At 43.5% G+C, this 18,882-nt stretch overlaps 1 protein-coding gene across 2 annotated transcripts in view; it reads right to left on the bottom strand.

The window, feature by feature from the left end:
* Window positions 1-544: 544 nt before the first annotated feature.
* The window catches only part of tp53bp2.S (tumor protein p53 binding protein 2 S homeolog), a 33,984-nt gene continuing 15,646 nt past the window's right edge, over window positions 545-18,882 (bottom strand). Inside the window, exons 4-18 of one of the 2 annotated variants that reach the window (XM_018264955.2) lie at window positions 15,342-15,421; window positions 15,136-15,237; window positions 13,862-14,033; window positions 13,578-13,759; window positions 12,066-12,230; window positions 10,952-11,186; window positions 9,245-9,334; window positions 8,989-9,122; window positions 8,455-8,881; window positions 6,748-7,535; window positions 5,536-5,673; window positions 5,142-5,275; window positions 4,886-5,052; window positions 2,682-2,881; window positions 545-1,217 (exon numbers count right to left, since the gene is read on the bottom strand). In XM_018264955.2, coding sequence (XP_018120444.1) covers window positions 1,176-1,217; window positions 2,682-2,881; window positions 4,886-5,052; window positions 5,142-5,275; window positions 5,536-5,673; window positions 6,748-7,535; window positions 8,455-8,881; window positions 8,989-9,122; window positions 9,245-9,334; window positions 10,952-11,186; window positions 12,066-12,230; window positions 13,578-13,759; window positions 13,862-14,033; window positions 15,136-15,237; window positions 15,342-15,421 — 3,056 coding nt within the window. In that variant the 3' untranslated portion in view covers window positions 545-1,175. The remainder of the gene's footprint in view (window positions 1,218-2,681; window positions 2,882-4,885; window positions 5,053-5,141; window positions 5,276-5,535; window positions 5,674-6,747; window positions 7,536-8,454; window positions 8,882-8,988; window positions 9,123-9,244; window positions 9,335-10,951; window positions 11,187-12,065; window positions 12,231-13,577; window positions 13,760-13,861; window positions 14,034-15,135; window positions 15,238-15,341; window positions 15,422-18,882) is intronic. The other variant, XM_018264956.2, reaches the window with a different exon arrangement.

Below are 18,882 nucleotides of genomic sequence, written 5' to 3'. Positions count from 1 at the left end.
GCTTATTTGTACCCTGGGTACCCCTGGAACTATAGCAGGGTGACTGTTACCCCAATGTTTCTATATATCTGTAACCTTGTTATGAGCTAAGGGGGCCCAGTCTGAAGGCCAGTTACGGTGAGATTTGGGGTGAGTACTTATTTGTGCCCTGGGTACCCCTGGAACTATAGCAGGGTGACTGTTACCCCAATGTTTCTATATATCTGTAACCTTGTTATGAGCTAAAGGGGCCCAGCCTGAAGGCCAGTTAGGGGAGATTTGGGGTGAGTGCTTATTTGTACCCTGGGTACCCCTGGAACTATATCAGGGTGACTGTTACCCCAATGTTTCTATATATCATGTTATGTTGTGTTAGGGTGAGATTTGGGGTGAGTACTCAATTGTGCTCAGGGTACCCCTGGAACTTTAGCAGGGTGATGGTTATAAAAAGGTCACAGCTACTGAATACAGAAACATTGGTGTAAGATGTGAATCCTGAGCGAATAGATTCAAACTCTCTACAAACTGCTGCGTCAGATCAAAGAAATAAAAGTGACCAGATAGAAACATTTGCTGTATTTATTTTTTCCCACCCTACAAATGATACATTCACTAATTAAATGAAAGTAATAAAATAAATATGATGTTTAAGTAAAATATTAGGATTGCAAATTCCTAAATCTACACGGTAATGCTGATAAAGGCTACGCTTCATGTTAGTGGAGGAGAAAAAAAAAAAAACAAAATAAGGAAATAGATTTTGATGGATCAATTAGTAAGCCCATTAATGTCCTAAGAAATCCACTTTAGCCAATGACTTCTCTTCGTAGGATGCAGCAAAAACATTGGCAACCAGAGACAAAGAACTACAAAAAATAGACTGAGAATGGTGTTAGTGATCAGTCTGGTGTCCACAATGGACGTATAAAGTGTCTTGAATAAACCACAAGGGTTAAAGTTAAGGGTGCCACCTCATCTGTTCAGGTTCAGAGATCCTTTAGCTGTTTGCAAATGAATCTATATGGAGGCTACACTCTGCTTGCAGGTATAAAACGTCCTCTGTTCTACAACACCAATCAAAATCCTTCATATGGAAAAGATGCGGTTACTTTCAAGTGAATCGGATCTGAAGATCTTGTGAAATTATTAGACCTAGTTTCTTCCGTGATATGTTTAATACTTCATATGCAGGATCTTTACGCCAGAGATCTTTGCCTTGGCTTGATCCTTGGGTACAGCTAAAGAAAAAAAAAGAAGAAGAAAAGAAATATAAAATATATAGAATATATATTATTAGTGTTATAGCAACTGTAGCATCTGCTTAACAGAGGAAATAGTGCAAAGTACATAGAAATAAAATGCTGGGTTAGCCTGCTGCAATATTCCTGTAAAGCTTTGAGCTCTGTTCATGGTTTGTTTGTTTTTTACTCAGGAAGGTTTTTATTGAAAAAAGTCAGAATGTCAATAAATTAATTGTGCGATTACATACAGTGTATACACAGGGAAAATCCATGTTACAGCTTGTACACCATCTTCAGTGGTATGATCAAGGGGGGTTGCCCAATGCATGACACCATTTATTCCATATTTTCAGGAAGTTTTTTCGGTTACCTTTTTTAGTGTATATGGTTTTCTCAATTTTACACACCGCTTTATGCCATTGGCTATGCGTGGGGGGGGGTGTCACTTTCCGAATTGTCTGTCCACCCTTGGTAATGATACTGAGGTGGTTATTCCCAACAGGCATAGCATTGGATCTTTAGGAATTAGGCAACCTAGTTGTACTGAACGGGTCGATAGGACTTTAGACCAAAAGTTTTCCAGCCTCTTACTCTCCCACAGTGTGTTCGAGTCCTGCACGGGTCCATTTTTTGGAAACCGTACCCGCAACCTGCAATTCGCAACCCGGACCCGCATTCTTACCCGCTTGGACCTGCTACCTGACCCCGACCCGCAAGTACCTTATCCACAACCCGGACCCCTGACCATCAAGAATCAGGAAGTGCTGTCATTGTAAACCGGAAGTGACATCATCGGAAGTAGACGTGGTCAGAAAAAAAGAGTGAAAATCACTATTGATAAGACCCCCGGCCGACCTGCAAACCCGCCGACCCACGTCTATACCCGCAGCTGGAACTTCAACCCGCAGGGTACAGCAGGATTTTGCGGGTAATCCGAGGGTACCCGACACGCTGCAGGACTCTAGTGTGTGTATCAGGGAACCAGGTACACTTTTACAACGATTACAGTTGGGGGAGATGTTTGGATCCATTTTATGCAGCCTTCCTTTAGTATAGTAGGCCCTCTGGATTATATACAGTTGGATCAAATTATTCTTATTATTTAAGGGAACCTTAAGAGCTTGTTTCCATTGAGCATCCCTCGTCTGTGGAAAATCTGCTTCCCATTTTGAGCGAGACTTGGGAGCTTCCATACCACTCTGCTTTGCTATGATAAGTTTATACACCCTGGACATCAGCCCCTTTTGTTTTTCTCCTTTTACCACCAAAGCTATTTGTGAGGCTTCCACTACAACACTTTTAGCTTGGTTCTGTGCTTGCAACGCTGCACTTATGTTACTGTAGGTCAGCCACTGGGAGTTGGGCAGATTATGCTGTTCATGTTTAAACTGAATATAAAATGACACATGTAGGGGAATATGGCACAAGCTACACTGTGATAAACACATTGGTTACACATACCCCAAGCAAGTTGCGGGAGACATATCCCTCCTTGTCATTTAACCGGGCCCACCACCACTCGGTCTCATCTTCATCTTCCCTGCGCAGGATGGTCATACAGTCTCCTTCCTTCATCGTTATCTCATCGTCATTCTCTGCTTCATAGTCCCAAAGGGTATAGATCACCCCCCGGTTCATAATGCCCATCTTTTCCTGGACACCTGAGAAATACAAGACAAGTGTTACTATACAGACCCTGGGAAATTCAATAAGAGCAGTCGGCGGTTAATACGTTTTAGTGTAACATCTTGCAGGGGCTGCTGGCTGCCCAACGCCACTCAAAAATTATGCAATTTCAGTTTTCGGGATTAAATCCCCTTTGAATCTTAACCGTGAGCATCTGGCAGGGAATCTTTAGTTGATCATTTTACAGCCTAAAGCCAAAGAGGGAAAACCACAACAACTCCCAGTGTGGCCAGATTCCAGGAACTCTCAGTGACAACTGCCTGCAGCTTCTGGCACAAACACAGGAACAACAATTGCCCTGAAATGCCCAACAGGCACTAGCTGGGAAACAAACAAACAAACATGCTAATTAAAGGGGAAATGTCAATAGCATTATTCACTTTCAGAGACAATTCACAACTGTGAGGCTCTTTACATCAAGAACTTCACTGGACCTTTAAGAATTATGCAATTTTGTTTTGTTTGACTCGTGCCGTTTAAATTAAAAAAAGAAGCTCAGGAATGTGGTCTCCATCTTCAGAGGGCACCGAGTTCGCTGTGTGTTTCTGGGGCTGCTGCCAGACCAAAGAAAAAGGAGCATCTTATCAGCACTTGAGATTCTCAGAATAAATCCCAACCCAGTGTCATTTTTTGCTGCATATGTAGGGAATATATAATGTGCTATAGATGCAAGAATTTATAGTAACACTACCAGCCACCCAATCAAAACCCTTCATTTCACCAATGTGAACGATTGGTGCAAGAACAAAACAATTCACAAGGAAACGTCACAGAACCAAAGCACTGAGATGAACAAAGCAGACGCCACTGATGGCAACATGGCAGTGTTTAATCAAAGGAGAAGGAAAGCTACCGAAGCAGTTTATTGCCAATGGATTAACCACAATGGTGCAAGTTATAACACTATATTTATTCTGTAGAATGCTTTACCATACCTGAGTAAAAAGCTCTAGAAGCGATCTGTTTGTTTAGGATAGCAGCTGCCATATTAGCTTGGTGTGACATCACTTCCCTGTCTCTCCCTGCTCACTCATAGCTCTGGGATCAGATTACAGCAGGGAGGGGGGAAAGGGGAGCAAACTGAGCATGCTCAAGCCTTAGCCCTGGAGGTTTAAGCTGAAAACAGGAAGTCTAATACAGAAGCCCATGAATACACAATAGAAGGAAAGAAATCCTGTGTTTCTTTTGACAGAGGACTCATTACGTTGAGGGTTTACTGGTGTATTTATATAGACGTTTCTGATAAAACGTACTTAATTTTAGCCTTTCCTTCTCCTTTAAAGAAACAGCAGTGAAAAATAATGTCTGCAAGCTGTATGGCAGCACTACAATTGCAGGTGATAATGATGTAAGTACAGTAACAAAGGTGACACTATCAGACAGATACAGACATTTTCTACATGGAAGTGGGAAGTCTTCCCATTTAACTCAAGCACAGAATATTTAGAGAGTTTCTGCTACAGGGCACGGGCTAACAATGTTTACTGGGGAAGGTGCAATTGTACAATTTCAGGAAGGTATCTTCCCGCTGTAACACTGTATCTCATACATACTATAGACACACTAGGAGCAAAGGCTGACCTTCTCTCTCTCTCTCTTTTCTAACATTTTATCACGCACCAGTCATGTAGTCCTCCTCCATCTCTTCCCTAATATATCTCAGAAGTGCTATAGAGAAACTAGGAGAAAAGGCTGACCATCTCTCTAGCTCTCTCCTAACATTTTATCGCACACCAATTGTAGTCCTCCTCCATCTCTTCCCGAATATATCTCAGAACTGCTTTAGACAAACTAGGAGCAAAGGCTGACCATCTATATCCTTGTAACATACACCAACCATAGATATAATGGGAAGGCTTCATGTAGTCCTCCTCAATCTCTACCACTGAAACACTGGATCTCAGTAACACCATAGAAAACTGGGAGCATTCACTGTAACCCTCCATTTTTTACCCTCTGTAACATTATCTCCCACCTACCATAGAGAAACTGGGAGCACTGGCTGTAGCCCTCCTCCATCTCCTCGCACTTGTCTGCGGCAGTCTGTCGATCACTGTACGTTGTAGCAAACACAGCTGCTCCAGACTCTACCAGGAACTTGCACACTTGCACGTTGTTGCACGACGCTGCGCAGTGTAATGGGGTCCTGTAGGAGAGGCAAAATATGGACATCACAGATGAGATGATGAGAAATTGATTTCTAAGAATCTGAGGACAAGAGTGTTTGCCACTTACCAGCCATCGCTGTCTGCTGCATTTACATTCACCCCAAACTGCACCAAGAACTTCACAATCTCAGTGTGACCGGCACACACTGCGTTATGCAGGGCCGTGATGCCTTCATCATTAGGCTGGCTGGGATCCTCAACCTGAGAGCCGAATGGAAAAGCAATTATTTACCAAGATATAAAGACACAAAGTGCATCTTACATTCTGACATCTCATCAGCTACACAAACATACAGAACCCTGCCCAGCTTGGCTTGCTGTCAGTTATACAAGTGAGCCAGATGCCAGGGTCAGGATCCTTGATCAGTTTAATCTAAGTGGGAGAGGTGTGCCAAACACTGTGTGGGAATAAGAGTAGGTACTTGGAAAGATGAGAGAGAGCTCCCCTGATGGCACCTTACCTCATAGATTATTCTCTGTACAAGGTCAAATTCCCCTTCTAAAGAGGAATCCAGGAGCAAAGCCAGTGGGTTGAATTTCACTCTCATTCCATGGCTGATGCGCTCAGATCCATTCTTCCTCAGGTTCGTCCTTTTACCCTGGGAGAAGAAAAACGATTAAAATGACCACATTCCATGCTGTGTAAGTACAAACCGGGGTTGGCACACAGACTTTGTGACATAAGTAAAGCCCTTTGAATGCAAAATACACTGTGCACACATGGTTGGTTCTTTGTACACGAATATAACCCAGCCTTCCTATATCAAAATTACATGTTCATTAATTAGAACCCAGGAACAGACACTCAGTACTACAATCCACTTTCATAGATTTAAGGGTGGTGACACACATTAAGATTCGGGGTAGATTAGACGCCCAGCTACAAATCTCTTCTTCTTCGGGCGACTAATTTCCCTCAAAAGCCTTCCGCGCCAGCAAGAATGGAAATCGCCGGCACTCTGAGCACTTTGTCCAAAGTTGTCTAACGAGGGACTTCGGACAACTCCAGAAAATGAAGCGATCCAAGTGCCATCCCACCGGTGATTTATATTGTAGCTGGTGGGAAGGCTTTTTGGGGAGATTAGTCGCCCAAAGAAGAGGCGATTTGTCAATGGGCGACTAATCTCCCCGGAATCTTAGTGTGTGTCACCGCCCTTAAAACTCAAACATTTAGGCAATAAATGCTGCAAGTAATTTTATATATTTCTGCACAAGGCCAAGGCCACCACATTCCTTTAATGAAGATCTGTGTCTCTGAAGAAGCCCCAGTGTCCCTTATGTTTTCTGATGACTTACAACATGGGTTGTGGGGTGCTCCAGGCTGATTAGCAATTAGCTCAGTATTTAATTACATGGCAGAATAGAAATCACTGCATGCTGGAAAATTATTAACACTAAGTCCTGTATCATCAGCTACAATAAAGGCAGAATAAAAGGCTAAATTTACTGTGGTTTCAACTTCAAGAATACATGGGGTGTAGTACAATTGTACATTAGAACCTAACGATTCTTTAAGCGGAGAGAACAATATACAAAACTAGTGGTTTTCCTACTGCAAAGCGAATCCCAGCATCCCTTGCTAGCCAGTAACTACAGGAATCAAGGCATAACTGATCATTAAAAAATCGCAGTGTTCTTTAATAAAGCCTAATTAAGCCTCAAATAATACTTACAGGAGGAAGAGAGAATTGACCAGTGATCTCTGGAGGTCGCAAGTTAGATGGATCTTCAACCAGACTGTCCCGTTCCCCAGAGGTGGGATAAGGAGGAGGAGGATATGGGGGGTACTCCTCTATGATTGTGTCAGGGGGCTGGGATGTAACCACATTCAGTTCTTCAGGAGGAGGTGGAAGAGGAAGAATATCCTCAGGTCTCCCCTCAGGCACATAGTCAGGACCCAGCACCGGCGACAACAATTCGATTTCTTCAGGAACCACAATTGGTTCTCTTGTTTCAGGTTCAAGAACCTGTAGCGAAGAAGCACTTTCCTCCTGAGATTCTGCTTCCTGGTCTGCAGTCACATGGACCTCTAGCCCCTCCCCAGAATTCTCAGAGATGGAGGCCACAGGGCTTTGCTTAGGGGCAGATATCGTCTCCATGGCAGCCAGAGTAGTCCTCTGGTACAAAAGCTTCTGAATGTTTGGTCCATTGGGGCCCTCGGGTTCTGTGATAGAGCTCCTCTTCTTTAGTGGTCTGGGCGCATTATAAAGTTTCTTTCTTAATGCCTCCAAGTCAGCATCGCTCTGGTTCCGGTAGGGATTGGACAGGAATGGCAAGAGTTTGGTAGGGCTAAGAGGGCGAGGAATTCTTTCAGTCTCTTGGCTCTCCTGGACAGTCACTGGAGTATCACCATCTGGCTCAGGGCTGTTTGATTTAACTTGCCCATCTACACAAGTGCCGTCTGCTGATTGGTTCATTGTCTGTTGGCTCTGGGATCCATTAAGCACTGGTTTGCCATACACTAAAATCAAAGAAATCGGTGGATTTATTATTTCTATACTAATGCCAGAGATATACACAAGGCAAACAAAGCAATATGTTCACCCCAAAATGTCTCTTTTTTAAAAATATTTCTATTTCAGAGCACTTCCATGTAGCCATGCTGTGATGTAGGTAATGAGGTGCAGACAGATTATTCACACCACAAAAGTGGGGAATCTTATCTTTTAGAGATAGCTTGAATCTCAGCCATAAAGCAGGGCAGGACTGCTCCTTACAGTGGGTATTAAATAGGATCTGTGCAGCCACTGGGTCAGAATGCTCTGTTATACAGATAGCTAGAATCTCAGCCATAATGCAGGGCAGGACTGCTGCTTACTGCTTTGTTATACTGATAGTTAGAATCTCAGCCATAAAGCAGGGCAAGACTGCTGCTTACAATGGGTATTAAATAGGATCTGTGCAACTACTAGGACAGAATTCTTTGTTATATAGATAGCTAGAATCTAAGCCATAAAGCAGGAAAGGACTGCTGCTTACAATGGGGATCAGATAGGATCTGTGCAGCCACTGGGACAGAATGTTCTGTTATACAGATAGCTAGAATCTCAGCTGCCATAAAGCAGGACAGGACTGCTGCTTACAATGGGGATCAGATAAGATCTGTGCAGCCACTGGGACAGAATGCTCTGTTATACAGATAGCTAGAATCTCAGCCATAAAGCAGGACAGGACTGCTGCTTACAATGGGGATCAGATAGGATCTGTGCAGCCACTGGGACAGAATGCTCTGTTATATAGATAGCTAGAATCTCAGCCATAAAGCAGGATTTGATTCCCACCAACCAGTTTAAAATCAGTTAACAGCAAACATACTGAAAGCTGCCTGTGTCTTATATATAGCGTTTATAATCTGCCAATTAAGAAAAGTAATACTGTACCGCTAGAGAAGGGTTGTCGCGTCTGAGATCGGGTGAGGGCGCCTTGCACAGTGTAATTCTTTCCGGGTGTTTGTTGCTGTGTGTACATGGAGTAAATGGAGCTTGCTGCGACTGTCTTGGGCTTGCGGAAGGGTGGAGGAGGGGGCTCCTTAGCAGGCTGGGGGGTAAAAGGCCGTACTGCTACAGCTGGTGGGTTATCCACTTTAGGTGTGGGAACAGACTCTGGGTTTATAGGGACAGGAACTCTTGCTTGCTGGGCTGCTCTTTGCTTGTTTCCTTGTAGTGAAGCAGGAGATTTCTGTGAACTGGCATCAGACTTAGGTTCAATTACAGGGGGCTGGGGGGGAGGGCCATATTGAGTGAGGCTGATTTGTTTTGGTTTAGATGGTACAGGTGGGGGTACTTTTGTCACTCCTTTTGTGAGAGCCTGAAAAGCAAGGAAACAATGTTTCATTAACAAAGGGGTAATTACAACTACAATCACGTTATAAGTTTCACCCATTCAATAAGCAGGATCTGCATTTCCCAGGATACCTGTGGGTCTCTCAGAAGATCCTCGCTACTTTGATTCTTGCGCAGTGTTCCAAAATTTGGAGGCCCAGGAGGAGGCTCGACTGAATCAAACATTGAACATGGCCGGCTCTTCTTATCTTTCTCCGCACTCCCAGCTGGAAATAAATTCAGAAAATCAATGAATAGAAATACCTTAATGCTGGATTTTTCCTAGTGCTGCCCTCAATCAACCGCCATATAGGTCTTTGCAAAAGACATTCAGAACCTGCACACTTACCCTGTCCAGCACTGCTGAGAGAGCCTTGGATATTACCATTTGCATCACTCCAATTAGTGCCCACTGGCTGCTGTTTGATACTGTACCCACCTGGTTAATGTAAAAGAGAGAAACATTACAAAAAGCCGTCTATCCGTAATGCAGCGAAGACTTAAATGAGCACATATCTAGCTACGTTCCACATTAAAACCAAAAAACATTTGTTTGCTTCAGAGTGAAGAGAACGTGTTTGCCCTTAGGTGGTACAACCAGCAGCAGTTGGGATCACAATGAAGCGGCTTCTTCACAAGAAGTGAAATGAAAGGGTTCATATACAAATGTATGAGTTTATAAGGCAAGTGCCAAGAGGGGCAGCACCAAAGGGGATTTTAGCGAAGGCTTGTGTAGGTTAAGCTTTGCTAAATCGCATTTCCTTCATTTTTCCTTCGTAATGGTTTTATTTCTTCATAATATTGTGCCAGTTCATCCCAATAAGGATTTACAAGTTTGCAGTAAAAGATGGTACATGGCAGCACCTGGAATTGACATTATATTCATCTTGCCATGTGTTCTGGGTTATTATATATGGAATTGGCACTGTATCCGGTCATGAGTTTTGTGAGTATTATATGCAATAATGATGTGCAAGACCCGCGGGTCGGTTTCGGGCATGACCTAGCACTGCCGGGACCTAAATTTATAGATTTGCATACAAAACACAAAAAAAATTGCCAGCGCTTGGTCTAACTCTCGCTGTAGTGTTGACCAGCTGCTATAAACACCCATGTGCCGGCGCCTGTCTGCTCCACATTCTCGAGTCCTACACTATTTGTGAGCCCCTGCCCCTTTTGTGACATCACTGCGGGGCAGGGGTCTATAAATAGAGGTGAAAGGGCGGTGCGGGTTGAATTTCTCTGTCTGCACACCACTAATATACATGGGTTACTTTAATCTGTTGTTTCCAAACACGAAACTCACCCTCTTCCTATGAACACTACTAATGTTCCCGCTAATGAATTATATAAAGATTGCCACAGCCAACTGAAGCCAAGAGGGGACAGGAATACATTTAGTATCGTTTGAACAACCAGTAAGGCAACATATTGACATACATATTTTACGAGATATTATGTTACAGCAGAAAGAAAAAAAAAAAGCTTTAAACAGTATCAGTACCGAGATTAACTGGTCCCTGCATTGTTTACACCTCAAATTCAGACTACAATACCCTGTATCATTCACAAGTTCTCCCTCCATTGTTCACACTTGTAACATCTATTGGTCACACCTCAGACCCGACTGAAAGTGCCCATTTTGTTCAGCTGTTTACACATCAGATAAACTGTTGGAGGGGCACCAGTGTTGTTTCACTGTATATAGCACAGTATGAACAGTTCATCTTAAGGTAAACTATAGATACATTTCCTGGTCTCCTGCTGTATTCTGCCTTCCCTATGCTCCCTGTGTGTATCATACGCTTCCTTCCCTATGCTCCTTGTGTGTATCATATGCTGCCTTGTTCCCTGTGTGTGCCATACTCTGCCTGCCCTATGCTCCCTGTGTGTATCATACGCTGCCTTCCCTAGGCTCCCTGTGGGACGATACCCTTGTGGGGTTTGTTCTGGGGGTTTGTTAGCATTTGGAAACACTTAGCTAGGACCCCTAGCAGCCAGGCAGTGGACTGAATGACAGACCAGTAGAGAAGTAAGAAAGGAACAGAATACCTACCCTGTGAGTTTTTGCCCTGGGATGCAGTCTTCATGTTGGGCAGGGTTTGGGATTTCAGTGGCACATCAGGTACTTGTGTAGTGCTGGTCCCTTCAGGGAACGCTGGCTTAACAACCAGCTCCGGCCTGGAAGAGGGGCCCCTCGGCATGGTGGCCGACAGAATGTAAGGGCCCACTGCAGCTACTCTGCTGGGAGTACTCGCTACCTGCTGAGGTAGATTCCCATCAGGAGAAATCTAAATTAAAAAAGGTTGCAAGCTTTTCAACACAAAAATGCAATAAAAGGAAAAGAAATGCAAAACAAAAAAAACCCAGCAAAAAAAATAAAAAATATATGCATAAAAGCAGTGCAAGGGGGCAGAGCAAAACCCATAATCCAAAAAGTTTATCAAGCTGAAATACAGCAAATAGCAGTAAGATAATGTAGGAACAGAGCAACACTATGCTGTTATTTACCAGTATATATCTATATCAATATGAATCAAACGCAGTTGTTCCTCCAGAATGAAATTTTTACCTATTTCACAATCGTTTAATGATATATCTCTGTACAGGCTATGAGCAAACTCAGGGGACTGTTCCTGCTGAATTGTGCTTAGTACAGGGAATACCTATGCGGCCATAGTTTTATGGGATCTCTCTGTACAGACTGTGAGCAAACTCAGGGGTCTGTTCCTGCTGAATTGTGCTTAGTACAGGGGAATATCTATGCTGTCATAGTTTTATGGGATCTCTCTGTACAGACTGTGAGCAAACGTAGGAGGCTGTTCCTGCTGAATTGTGCTTAGTACATCCTTTAGCCTACATATGCTGACCTAATTTGATTCTATCAGACTGTACAGCCTTTGCAAAAACCTAGTGAGCTGCCCCTGCTGCTGGGGAGGGGGTATTAAAACCTGTGGCAGACTGAACACACCATTGCACTTGGCATTGCGGCCAGCCTGCCAGTAAGCAAATCTCTAAAAGGCTAGAAAATCAGTCCCACTAAAAGTTGCAGTTGAACAGCAGCTACAAAGCTGTAAATATTTTTTTTGTAGATCTCCACACGATGTACAGGTCACTCTAAAGCAGCCGCTCCTCATAGTAAGCCCGTCAGCTGGAGTAGTTGCACTTACTGGTACGTTCTCCTTTTGTTGCAGGGCCACCTTCTTCTTCCACAGGCGCTCGCGCAGCTCATTCACGCGTCTGTCCATGGTTGCCACCTCAGCGTTGCGCTTGTTCAGATTGTCCCTGTGCTGCTGCAGCTTGGCATTCTGCTCCTGATTCAGCTTGTTCCTCAGCTGGGGGAAACAAGAATGATTTGATTGCCGAAGCAGCCAAAGCTCTGCATGCTAATCTGGGCTCTCGGCACCTACTCACACACAGGCACTATTTATTCCTGCATTACAGAGAACACTGGGAGGTTTCTCATGCAAGGAGTTCTCATCCAGAACTTCCTCTATATAAAGGGCCTGTGCTAGGACCAGGCCTTACCCACAATACACTGGGAAAACTACGCTGCTCACAGAAAAGCAGCTATAATTCTATATGACAGCAGACTTGCAGCTCGGCAACTCAGTCATGTTAGTTGTGTCATATTAAAGGAGGAAGTTAAAAGATGTGTTCAATATAAAAACTCGGTAAATAGAAAAATAAAACATGTATCCAATATAGTTAGTTAGCCAAAAATGTAATTTATAAAGGCTGGAGTGACTGGATGTGTAACATAATAGCCAGAACACTGCTTTTCAGCTCTCTTGGTTTCCCCTGATTGGTTACCAGGCAGTAACCAATCAGTGACTTGAGGGGGGGGGGCAAATGGATCATATCTGTTGCTTTTGAATCTGAGCTGAATGCTGAGGATCAATTGCAAACTCACTGAACAGTTATGTCCCATGTGGCCCCCCTTCAAGTCACTGACTAACTCAGACTTAGAGACTGAATTGAACACATGAAGAAAAGGAGGTGCAAAAAAATGTATGGAAAGTCAAGAAACCTGCTGAAATCTGCCTGAAAGCAATCCTGTGCAAATTAATATCGACTGGTTTAGTAATACTTGATGGCCTATAAAAAGGTTTCTCATTACCAAGGTATCACACAAGAAGCATCTCACGATGGGTAAAAGCACAGAACTCTTTCAAGAATTTCACAGCCTTAGTGTAGGACTCCACGGGAGATATTACCTGCGAAACCTTCCGTTCCGATGCGATGAGACTAATCGCAGGCGGCACATCGGATACGGAATCTAATGTAAGTAATACAAATGTCGCACATAGAAGCTGATTGAATCCGACACGACTGTCGGATGAAGACGCAACATTCAGCATTCGCATCTGACAGTCGTGTCGTGCCAGCTGCAATCAGCTTCAATGTGCGACATTTGTATTACTTACATTAGATTCGGCACATCTGACGTAACGCCTGAGATTAGTCTCATCACGTCGGAACGGAAGGTTTCGCTGGTAAAATCGCCTGTGGAGTTCTAACCTTATTGTTGCAGAAATTTACTGAGAAAAACCTGACATGTTCAGTACTTATTTTCCCCGCTGTATAGTTTAGCAGCCAGTAAGATAAACCCGCAATGGATTCATGCGAGAGTCCCCCCAACACAATGAAACATGTGCACAAAAATAGTTTTCCCTGGGTACCTGAAGCTCTTTATACAGTCTATCGAGCTCAGAAACGGCAGACTGGTTGTCATGGTAACCTTCAATACGGCCATTCTTTAACATTTCCAGTTGGCGGCTAAGCTCCTCCACCTTGGACACGGCTGTCGTAAGATCCTTCTGCTTCTGCTGGAACAGGTTACTCATCTGCTCAATTTCCTCCACTGTATTGGGGGGGGGGGGGGGCAGAAAACAAAGTGTTAAGTGTGAACTGTGGTTCTGATTGGCGAGTCATTTGGGAAATTAAACAGCAGCCACATACTTACCCAGTCTCCCATTACTGATCCGTTTCCGCTCTACATGGCCCTTCAGGGCTCGCACTTTCTTCAGCTTGGCCTCTTGGTTCTCTGCAATATCCCTGAGCCTCTTTAGCTTCTCTTGCTCATTGGCTTGCTGTTGCCTCTGGTCTTGCTGCTTCAGAAACATCAGCCTCTGCTCCTACATATTATAATACAATCACACATTCAGTCCAATCTATTGCAACTTTCCTCCATCAAACTGACATTCTGAATCTCTCCATCAACTGGCACTCTGAGCCGCTCTCATTCACAAAGATGGCTACTAACTTCCTTCCTCTTGAGTTTAGGAACCAGCCAGGTCTCAGACTCCAAAAACACGGCTGGTGGTACTTCCAAGAGTTTACAGTGCTGCAGCCCAAAGTACTGTTGCACTGAAATCACAGGGGAGCTGCTGGTTCTTCCCAATGAAAGAAACCTTAGTTTAAAGGAAGCACCAGTGCATGTCACTGCCACCCAGTGAGAACCCACGTCCTAGGCGGAGGATTGAAACACAATAGACTGATAGGGTCTAAATAGGGCTATTGGACCCCCTTATCATTTGATCTGCAGAACATATTTTTCACTTTAAAACCTAACTGTAAAGGTGGCCATACACGATAAGATCCATCGACAGCAATGTGATATTGGGTTAATCAGAACGTTCAGCCATAGGACCAAACAATCAGATGACAACGAGGAGAATGGGCATCAACTAGCCAATGCAGTCCTTGATCGCCAAAAAAATCAAACCTTCCCGATCGATAGCTTGACCAGATATCGATCGGGGAGACTCGTTTGAAGCGCCCGTACACTGGTAGATAAGCTTCTGAATGTGTCTAAAGGATCACCTTTACTCTAAAATCCACCCATACAGGTCTGGGAATAAACACATGTATTATACATATTATACAAGCAGTGTGGGCCAAAGCAGATGGCTCCATTCTCACCTACTGTGATCAGGAATTAATTATGAAACTGTGAACGGTGCACAAGAGCAGATAAACACATGATTCTCTCCTGCAAGCTGAGCTGGAGATATACAAAATCTAGTACGGACCGTTCAATCCAACTTCAGAACTATGGCCAACCAGGTGACATGCACAGGTGAGGGGCAACAATGTACACATTTGGCAATTCATACATCAAGGATATTAACTTGGCCCAAGATTAACCCTGCTGGTCACTGCAGATTTTTGCTAGACATAAGCACAATATGAACAGAACTAAAGTAAACAACTGTGGTTGCATTGAGAAACACAAACCTTGGTGGCCAACATCCGTTGCTGAGCTTCAATCTGCTGCTGCTGCCTGGCAGCCATCTCCTGCAGCTCTGCTAGAGTCATGTCCATCCTGGGGCCATTAACCTGCATTGCAATTCAATCAAAGGGGGAAAAAAGTGGAAATTATTGAGATGTGTTCTTCTTCCAATAAATCTGAACAAGTAGGCCTCCTTCTCACATGTACCTACCCCATTCTCCATTCTCCTCTCGCCGGGCATCTTCACACCGTTTCTCTTGGCATTCAGGTCGTGGACTCTCTGAACATTCACTGTAATAGGTTAACACAATGTAATGGAAACAGCCTTGACAGAATGGTCATTTAAATGTGTATAAATGTTGTCATACCCGGGCAGATTAAAGCTGCAAATATCAGTCCTTTAGACCGATTTTGCAGCTTATTTGCCAGTGTTTGGGGCTTCCAACAGGTCTTCCCGATCAATATCTGCCCAAGATATCGATCTGGGAGGATTGATTTTTTTTTTTGGTGATTGCATCGGCTACTTGATGCGATCCTAGAAGTGCACCATTAAAGGAGAATGAAAGGCTAAAATTAAGTAAGCTTTATCACAAAGGTCTATATAAATACACCAGCAAACCATCAAAGTAATGCTGCTCAAACACTGCATTTCTTTCCATCTATTGTGTACACATGGGCTTCTGTATCAGACTTCCTGATTTCAGCTTAAACCTCCAGGGCTAGGGCTTGAGCATGCTCAGTTTGCTTCTCTCTCCCTCCTCACCTCCCTGCTGTAATCTGAGCCCAGAGCTATGAGTGAGCAGGGAAACTCAGGTCGGATGTGATGTCACACCAAGCTAATATGGCAGCTGTCATCCTAAACAAACAGAGAGAGCTTCTAGAGCTGTTTACTCAGGTATGGTAAAACATTCTACAGAATAAAGTGTTATAGCTTGCACTATTGTGGCTAATCTATTGACAATAAACTGCTTTCGTACCTTTCCTTCTCCTTTAAGTGATAACAACAAGTAGATGTGTTTCTTTTCTATTGGGAAGAAGGTTTCACAGGAACAAGTTTGGCAACACCTTATTACCCTAGGGCTAGGGTTGTAGCGTAATGTAATACGGGACCCCTTTACTGGCTTGCCCTTGCCTTTAATTAACAGAACCCCTGCCCTTGTTTTAGGAAGCTCCACCCTTTTCAGGCGCCAAGACCCTTTGACAGAACTCTTGCCGGACACCGCCTGAGGGTGGCAGGGAATTTCAGATTTTTGGTGGAGAACCAACTGTTTGGCACATCACTTGTTCAAGAACATTAATAGGAACCGCATTCAAGGACAAAAAGTTGGCAAGTACTCTGTATTCCACTCTTTGGATAAAACAAATACGTTTAATCAGCAGGTTAAAAACATCAAAAATCCTGACGTGTTTCGTATCAAAGATACAAAGTCAAAGGCCTATGACTAAGTATCTTTGATATGAAACGTCAGGATTTTTGATGTTTTTAACCTGCTGAAATAAACGAATTTGTTTTATCCAACGAGTAGAATACGGAGTGCTTGCCGACTTTTTGTCCTTGAATGCAATTCACCTTCGGATAGGGATTCGGGGCGATGCACCCTGGCCACTTGTTCACTTTGGGGAGTGTGTTTTCCCTTAAAACTATCATACATGGTTGAAGGATTTGCAAACCCAGAAACATGGGACCTGGGGTTATACACCCGGGTCATCGTGGATATTGGGTGAGCAATTTATGTGGATTTAATTGAACTAAATGTTGGTTAAAAGGATTAAAGGCTGAGAATTAAATAATCCGGAAGGGTTTATTAGCAGCAGATATATGCCCCGTGAGAATAGAACTTGAACTGAGCTACATTGATTAAGTTCACGTATGATTAATAGGAACAGTTGGATTAAGCAGCATGATCTGGCTAGGAGCAAGCTATATGGCAGCTAATTTACTGCTGAAGCTGTAGTGACAAGAAACAGCTGAAGCGCTGCACTATCACAGTTCAAGCTACTGCTGCAGTGCCATTAAGTCTGCCCTGTGGCCATTATTAAAAGCTTAGGTGGGGCAGCAACCCCCAGACAACACGTCTGCTGCAGTAACTGCCACTTGTCTGTCTGCATTGCTGCAGGCACCTGTCTGGCCACTACACCTCAGGCACCAATATGGCCAATACCAGCGGTCAACTCTGTGGCTATATGGCCTATATATGACCCCCTTCCAATGGTCCGCTAAATAGATAATACCTATAATCACAGCAGCAGTAGGTCAGACATCCCTGCCCTAAAAAAAGTTTAGGGAGTAAAGGGCTAAAAGATAAAGGGAATGAAAATACTGGCAGTTTTGTACATTTAATTTAATTTGAAATTGAAAGCCTGGGAAGCAGGAGGGGGAATGGAAATAAAGGAAATTACAATGAAGGTGCTTGGTTGCACTTGGCAAAACCTGCATTGGACACATTTACTGGTCTCTACAACAGAAACTCCTGCCCGAGACAGTTCTGCAGTGCGATACTGAGACACCAAGGAGCAGGCGCAGGGTGGCCGAGAGGCAGTGCTCCCAAGAGGACAATGGGCAAGCATCAAAGGAACAGTAGCAACAAAAAATTAAAAAGTGAATTAAAGTAATGAAAATATCGTGTACGGTTATGCTGCACAGCTTCACAAACACTACTATAGTTTATATAAACAAGCTGCTGTGTAGCCATTCAAGCACAGGATACACAGTAGATAACAGATACGTACTACTATAGTTTATATAAACAAGCTGCTGTGTAGCCATGGGGGCAGCCATTCAAGCAAAGGATACACAGTAGATAACAGATAAGTACTACTATAGTTTATATAAACAAGCTACTGTGTAGCCATGAGGACAGCCATTTAAGCACAGGATACACAGTAGAAAACAGATAAGTACTACTATAGTTTATATAAACTCGCTGCTATGTAGCCACGGGGGCAGCCATTCAAGCACAGGATACACAGTAGATAACAGATAAGTACTACTATAGTTTATATAAACAAGCTACTGTGTAGCCATGAGGACAGCCATTTAAGCACAGGATACACAGTAGAAAACAGATAAGTACTACTATAGTTTATATAAACTCGCTGCTATGTAGCCACGGGGGCAGCCATTCAAGCACAGGATACACAGTAGATAACAGATAAGTACTACTATAGTTTATATAAACAAGCTGCTGTGTAGCCACGGGGTCAGCCATTCAAGCACAGGATACACAGTAGATAACAGATAAGTACTACTATAGTTTATATAAACAAGCTGCTGTGTAGCCATGGGGGCAGCCATTCAAGCATAGGATACACAGTAGATAACAGATAAGTACTACTATAGTTTACAATCTCCCCAAACTGCCTCAGCGTGTTTTCCCATAGGCTACAATAAAAAGTCGCCTGCGCTAAAGCACGCGTGGCAATGCGTTTTCAATAGTAGACATAAGAGCTTTTGTTTTTTTAGGTGGGGTCAAGTGAACTCCATATGAGAGCTGAAGAGTGTTACAAGAAGACAACGAATAATGCACAAACTATATAACATAATGAAGACCAATTGAAAAGTTGTTCAGAATTTTCCATTCTACAAGATACTAACAGTTAACTTAAAGGTGAGCCACCTCTTTAATAGTAATGAGCAGTGATTGGGTCTCTCTGACTGCTGAACTAAACACTCACCATCCCAAAAGGAGCCTGAGTCAACAGGGCTACCAGCTAAATGAGAGGGTTAGGGGAAAACTGGCATCAACAGGATC

Source organism: Xenopus laevis, chromosome 5S (assembly GCF_017654675.1).
Source record: "Xenopus laevis strain J_2021 chromosome 5S, Xenopus_laevis_v10.1, whole genome shotgun sequence".
In the NCBI taxonomy this organism is placed as follows: Eukaryota; Metazoa; Chordata; class Amphibia; order Anura; family Pipidae; genus Xenopus; species Xenopus laevis.
Note: the sequence above shows the minus strand (reverse complement) of the source record. Positions and strands in the feature narration are given on the sequence as shown.